This window comes from Pantherophis guttatus, chromosome 1, assembly GCF_059756535.1.
Source record: "Pantherophis guttatus breed Tessera chromosome 1, ASM5975653v1, whole genome shotgun sequence".
In the NCBI taxonomy this organism is placed as follows: Eukaryota; Metazoa; Chordata; class Lepidosauria; order Squamata; family Colubridae; genus Pantherophis; species Pantherophis guttatus.
In genome coordinates, this window is record NC_142063.1 from 313352284 (window position 1) to 313359191 (window position 6908).

Genomic DNA, 6908 nt, shown 5'->3' on the forward strand with positions numbered 1-6908 from the left:
ACATTTTGTTGATTGATACAAACATGAGGCCACTTGCTTGAAAGTATATTCAAAAGTAGATATAGATAAACATACAGCAGTGCTTAAAAGATTGTGAACCCTTTTAAATTGTTGATATTTTTACATAATATTTCCACCCCACCTCACAGGGTTGTTGTTATGGGGTAAATAGGAGGATGGAGGTGTATTGGATATGTTCTCCACCTTGAGTTATTTGTAAAAATAATAAAGGCAGGATACAAACAATAAAAAAACATGACCAAAAACACGATCAGTTCTGCATACAAATTATAAAACTAGATAAAGAGATCCAATTAAACAAATGAGTCAAAAATGTACTTGTTCATTAATTTATTGAGGAAAATTATCCAGAGTCAGTTTGGTTAAGACGCTGGCCCTGGAAAACAGGAGACTGTGAGTTCTAGCCCTGCTTTAGGGATGAAAGTCAGCTGGGAGATTTTCAGCTAGTCACTCTGTCTTAGTCCAACCCACCTCACAGTGTTTTTGTGGATAAGAGGTTGGAGTTCTACATATGTTTGCTACCTTGAATTATATATTTAAAAAGTGGGATAAAAACATCATCATCATCATCATCATCATCATCATCATCATCATCATCATCATCATCACTATCTCCCTAGATTACTGTCTTTTACTCAAACAGCAGGTGGCAACCAAGCCTAGGATGATATTTCAACAAATCCATTTTGTTCACCAATTACATCAATTTATACTCAAAGTTAGTCATGCTTTGGTCACTTCCTGCCTGGATTCTGGCAATGCCCTCTATCTGGAATTCTCCCTGCAGAATACTCAGATAGTTATGTACATACTACAACGTGTCCATGTACTGCCACTACTTTATTAGCTGCATGGGCTGCTGGTAGGTTTCTAAGAGTAATGCAAGCACTGGTAATCACCTATAAGGCCTCTATGATAGATAGTCATGGAGAAAATCCATGTGGTCACTAAGAGTTGACACAATTTGATGACATATAATCAATTCCCTCTTTAAAAGACTATGGGCTTCTGTGAATGGGCTTCTCTGTCTTTTCTGGTTCAGACCTCTTCTCAGCCGTATCTCATTTATCATTTACTGTAGTTTTGAGAGATCAAGGTCTTGATTAGTGGAGATTACATACTTGGGATATTAAAAATTGTAGAACAGGAGCAATAAATAGGAACACAGAAATTAGTAAGAATACTGAGGAGCATTTTATAGTCCTATAAGCAAACAATTTTTGAAAAATATATGTCAATGAACATTTTATATGTCTCTATTATTATTTTGAATATAAATCAAGAAGATATTAACAGCTTTATATAAAAATACTGAGTAAATTGTAGTAGAATATTTGTTAGTACTATTTCTATAGTGCAAGTTTCCAAATGGATAGCCATACACAGAATTATTTTTATACCTTCCTTTGCTGTTCAACATTTACACCTCATTTATAATCAAAGAGTAAACAATGAGAAATGTTTTCTAGCCATTATTCTATTTGAATGAGCTGATTTAATTTTCATTTCATCTCTAACATAAAAAACAACATGGTCCTTTGGATCAAATTACCAAGGAAGCAGCAAATAGAGCTCTCCTTTATTGGAAGTGTTTAAGCAAACGAAGGATAATTTGTGCCAGGAACACTTCAATCTGGAATCCAGTTTAGGATTGGATTTGATGGAGTAAATAGTCCCTGCCAACTCTTGATAACCTCTTTTTGTCATGATACATGGCAGTCCAGAAAACAGAAGCTGAATTCCACTTCACTGGAGGATGTGCCTTCTCAGCCATAAGAGATAACAATGGCCTCCTCTACCAAGAAAGAACATAATCTCTATTCCCTCCCCTCCCAGCTTTCAGGAGTCTGACACTGCAAATCAAATGAGGGGTCCAACAGTGCAGCCAACACTACTGACATGATGGAAGTGACCAAACTACAAATTCTGCATAATGTTTCAGTTGGCTTTAGAGAAGGCAGACAATCTGATATTCATAGGATCCAGTATGCAAGGGTTTCTGTCTCTCTATACTTCATTTTTTCTTTATATTCCTTAATCTTTTTTTTAATGGAAGTTGGAATGTTGTGAAGTGCCAGCTTCTATTATCACTGCTGTTATTATTTACAAAATGGTGGATAATCCACACCCGACATGCACCTCCCAAATGAATTTTAGCAACAAAATCTTGTGTCATGTTTTGAGTCTGGGCAAGACTCAAGGATTAAATTGCTATTGGTTGTCTGACAGAGATCTCCGATTCATATGCTTACTCTTAACCTTGCAATCTTTCCAAATGTCAACCAGGCCCTTTCTGTTGATGTCACTGTGTCAGTGGATGGTACCTGAAGGTTCTCCAGAAAACTGGAAAGTTTAGTTTTGTTCCCAACCCCTCAAAAGATGCCCAACCAGACTCAACGTTGTTTTTCTTTATTGGAATCCAAGGTCACTAAATTCTCTTATAAATGTCAGGTAATCACAGATCAATGCATCAATCAATTGATACCAAAATTAAGCATAAGTTTTCTTCTCTTCCCACTACCATAATCAAACACCTTTAAGACCAACGAGGTTAAAAAAAATGTCAAGTATGAACTCAATGTAACGTTTATCATCCTTCCAATTGCATGTTCAACATTAAATATTAATAGTAGTCATGATTTGATATCAAAGCAGTTGAAATATGTCTTGCATTATAAATACTTCTATGGAAGTTTAAGGAAAGCAAAATTTTTTATAAGATTCAGATTTCCCCCACCTGCCTTAGAGTATATATACTCAACATTAACAAAAAAAAAAAAATAACAATTCAGCAATAGTGCTTTACAGAACTCTCTAAGCGGTTTACAGAGTCAACATATTGCCCCCAACAATGTGGGTCCACATTTTACTGACCTCGGAAGGATGGAAAGCTGAGTCAACTTTGAGCCAGTCAGGATCTAACTCCTGGCAGTGAGCAGAGTCAGCCTCCAATACTACATTCTAACCACTGTATCACCATGCCAATTTATTATTATAATAATTCATATTTAAAAGCAGACTGATAACTTTATTTAATTATTATCTGTTAGAGTACTATCCTGTCTTTCTGCCAGGAGCCCAATAAATTTTACAAGCATTGGCAGTGAAATGCTCCTGGATTCAAATCAGACTTCCGGCTATGCTCCTTGGTCTCCAAATTAATATATCATTAGAAATCACTGAAATGTTATCCAAGGTCTCACATACTATCATATCTTCTTTTGTGCCCCTTATCATCATGTACCAATTCACAAAATGTCCAGGGGGCAAAAAAAGTTGCTGACCCCAACTAAAAAAATATTGTCAGAAACATTACAGTAATACATTTCTATTTACAATTTTTTAAAAAATGCCTGTTATTCTAGCTTCCTCAATTTGGTTTGCAGCACTGAATTTACTGAATCAGTAAAATTTGACAAATTTCTCACTTTTCCATTGCTAACTGTAATTGTGCTTATTTGTGAAGACTTTATTTAGGTCAAAAAGATTTAGTAAATTCTTGTGTCATATATATCCAGAATAATGATTCATGTATGATGATTCCCACATGTTGAATCACTAGTTTCTGAACGATGCTCTTGGGCAAATATACAGCACAAGGAGCTAGTATATCTAAATCAGCCTTCTTCAACCTAATATTCCAAGGAAGTATTGACTTATCAATATTCATTAATCCAACTAATATGGCCAAGTTGGGGAAATCTCATCTAAACCTAAATGTACAGCTTCTATGTAAAATTGGGTCTTAGTCACAAATCTAAGCCCTTTGAATAGTAGATCCTATTATAGGTAAGTAATATTCATCCCACCAAATATGTATTTTAACTGTATTACTGAATAAAATACAACCCCATGGAATCATTCTCTTCCATTTATTTCATAAAGCATGTTTTGTACACTAACAAACTTTTATTTTTCAGTGAATATAATAAAACAAATTTTAAAAATCACCTAAAAAGTCTAACATGATTGTTTTACTAAGTGAATCAACTGAAGAACTAATTAACTTCATAATAATTATTGCAAAATACATGTATCAAAATGAAAATATATAGTCCTTAATTGGAGCATGCTAAATCCTCCATACTTTTGTTCTGTCTTTCAATATATATTATAGCCCAGAATAAATATATTAAAGCTCTAGTTAGCCTAATCAATGAAATTTAGTTCCAAACAAATACTTCTAGAATCAGGATATAGATAAATAATGCTACATTTTAATAAACAACTGATTAAAATCAGGCATTTGCTATTCCATATGCTCTCTACAGATGCAGGGATGGGCCACAAATAACAGGCAGGTTATTATTATGCACAGGCAAGGTGCAGTGCTTAACCCTTTATTTCTGCCTGATTATCTCTTCTTGCCCCCCCCTTTCCCCCCACTGAAATCACACAGAGATTTGTAAGACATCAAAAATATAATAGCAGAGAAAAGCAGCATGCGTTTAGATTATAAAATCAAATAACAAGGTATAAAATGAGAATATGGTAAGACACTATTCTGTTCCTACATAACCTGAAAGAAAATAAGGTCACAGAGTGAGCTACCTCCTTGGAGGAATTCTTAAACATTAAAACATTAAACACTAAAACATTAAAAAGCAATGAAAACACAGAACAACTTACATTTGCAGCATAACTTCATTTAAGAAAACTCCATCAAGAAGTGCAACATATTCTTCCAGGTTGGTTGCATTTTGTCCAGCTAAGGATCCAAATGTCTTAACCTAGAACACAGAACATATTTATCATCACCATGACATGAATTCTGCCTGTACTTGGCAAGAAATCATTTATATAAATTCCATTACTGATCAACAAATGCTTACCCAGATAACAAGTGGGCTGGATATGAAGACCTCCAAAAGAGGTGTGAATATCTCATTTTCCATGTTTTAACAAAATATCTGAATTATAAAAGGTTAGATGAGAAAAGTCTCTTCTTTGCAGTAATTCCGTGAAATGCCCAACGTCTTCAGGAAGAATATACCCTGGCTAGTTCCCAAATAAAATTCAAAAGTAGTCAGAGCTGTGGCAACAAAGATTTCATTATCCACCTCGTCCAAAAACGGAGCGATCGGGAGGCCATGGACGTTCTTGGGGGTTTTTCGCCTACGGCTCCGATTGACTCTTTCTTCCTCCTCTTTCTGCGCTGAAGGGGGAAGGAGAAAGGAGAAACCCGACGACGATCCTACATCAGCCGCAAACTGTCCCCCCCACCCCCGTCTCTCTAGGCTGCACCACCACAAGCAGGCAAGCCGCAGGCATGCGAACGGGAGCAAATTTCAAGGAAACTCGCCCCGACAGCTAATTTTAATCCCCAGCTAGCAAAAAAAAAAAAAAAAAAAAAACCTACCTATGACAGGAAAAGCAGAAATCGCATTCTCCTTCCCAACCACTCGAGAAGTCTCTTAGATTCACGCTGAGAAGAGATCGCCCTTTTTCCTACCCAAGATCTCTCCCCCCACCCCCAACACACACAGACACACACGTACGTTCCCCCCTTCCCAGGCAGATAGGACGCCCGCCGGTTCCTGCGCTCACCCCACCCAAGAGCCTCGCACTGCCGCTTTCCGTGCCACCTCTATTTCTCGCCTCGTTCCCGCAACCTTCCTTACTTTATGGGTAACTGAGCAACACCCATCAAAAATGAAGCAGAGCCCCACCCCCTCGCCAAGTCCCTCAGCTCTCGCAATGGATCGCTCCCTCCCGCTCGGTTCCAAGGCTACCGGCAGCTCCAGCCTCTCCCTTCCACGGCTTCTTCCACAACCTCGGCCCCCTCACTCACTCCCACCCCACAACAGCCGACTTCGTCGCCCCCTTAAGCCTTTATTATTCGCTCCTCCTCTACCCCCACCCCCGTTTTAATTCCCCCCCTTTCTAGTAGATCAGTTCCAGGAGCGGTCCTTCCAGCCACTCCCCCCAGTCTACCACCCTTCCCTTCCCTTCTAGGGACTAATTTTCCGCTTGCGGGTGCACACCCACTGCCGTCTCCCTGAAGTAACGGCCACCGATCTTCAACAGATTCGCATGGCTCACACGCGCACTCCCCTTCCTTTCGCTTCTGTAAGGAAGAGGAAAGAAAGATCCCTCCGCAAAGCAGGGGAAAGGGGGGGGGTTTGACTTTTTTCTTCTTTTTTGCAATCTGTAGGTTTCGACTTTATTCCTCCGCCGCTGGACTGACTGATGTTGGAATTAAGGGAAGGGGAGGGACGAGCGTTGAGGAAGGCAGAAAAACCGCTGCAGGGCGCGCGCGCGGAGCGCACCCGGGTCGGCCGCCGCTGCAGACCCAGCGAAGGGCGCGCGCCGAGCAGTTTATAATGGAGATAGAAGAAAAATACTAGTATGCTTGGGAAAAGAGGGTAGCATGGTAAAGCGGTAGTCAGATTTTTTTCCCCCCTACATGACATGCCACCCAGCCAGGAACTCTGTGGCTTGGGTAATTATGTAGTGTATGAATGTTTTTGCTTCATTTACACATTAGAAAAAGATGGGTGAAGATCAATAACATGTTATATGTAGATCTTTATGACATTAAAAAAAATTGTGTGTGAATTCCTCATGTGGAGAAGGCTGGAAAGATTAAATATATTTTTGTCCATATTAGAAGGGACTAATTCTACTTCCATCATACCCACCAAGCAAAATTAGTACACTGTAACAGTTCTTTTCCTGTCTGCATTGCATGGATGTTGATGGGCTCCATGATTATATATCCCATGGCTATCATTCTGTTGGAGGGTTTTCATTCCACTTGGTGGCTCTCAATCTATTCCTTAGTTTACTGTATCAGATCTCTGGCTGCCTTTCTGTTAGAGGACATTTCAGTTTTAAGTGTCTTGCGCTATTTTCAGAGCAGTGGTGGGTTGCCCCCGGTTCGGACC

The 6908-nt window shown here is 39.0% G+C and overlaps 1 protein-coding gene across 4 annotated transcripts in view; it reads right to left on the reverse strand.

Moving 5' to 3' along the window:
• Positions 1–6292, reverse strand: part of CCDC88A (coiled-coil and HOOK domain protein 88A) — an 89628-nt gene extending 83336 nt beyond the window's left edge. For 3 of the 4 annotated variants that reach the window (XM_087888549.1, XM_034427346.3, XM_034427345.3), the window contains exons 1-2: positions 4854–6292; positions 4651–4751 (exon numbers count right to left, since the gene is read on the reverse strand). In XM_087888549.1, the coding sequence (XP_087744675.1) occupies positions 4651–4751; positions 4854–4916 (164 nt within the window). In that variant the 5' untranslated portion in view covers positions 4917–6292. The remainder of the gene's footprint in view (positions 1–4650; positions 4752–4853) is intronic. The other variant, XM_034427344.3, reaches the window with a different exon arrangement.
• Positions 6293–6908: the final 616 nt, after the last annotated feature.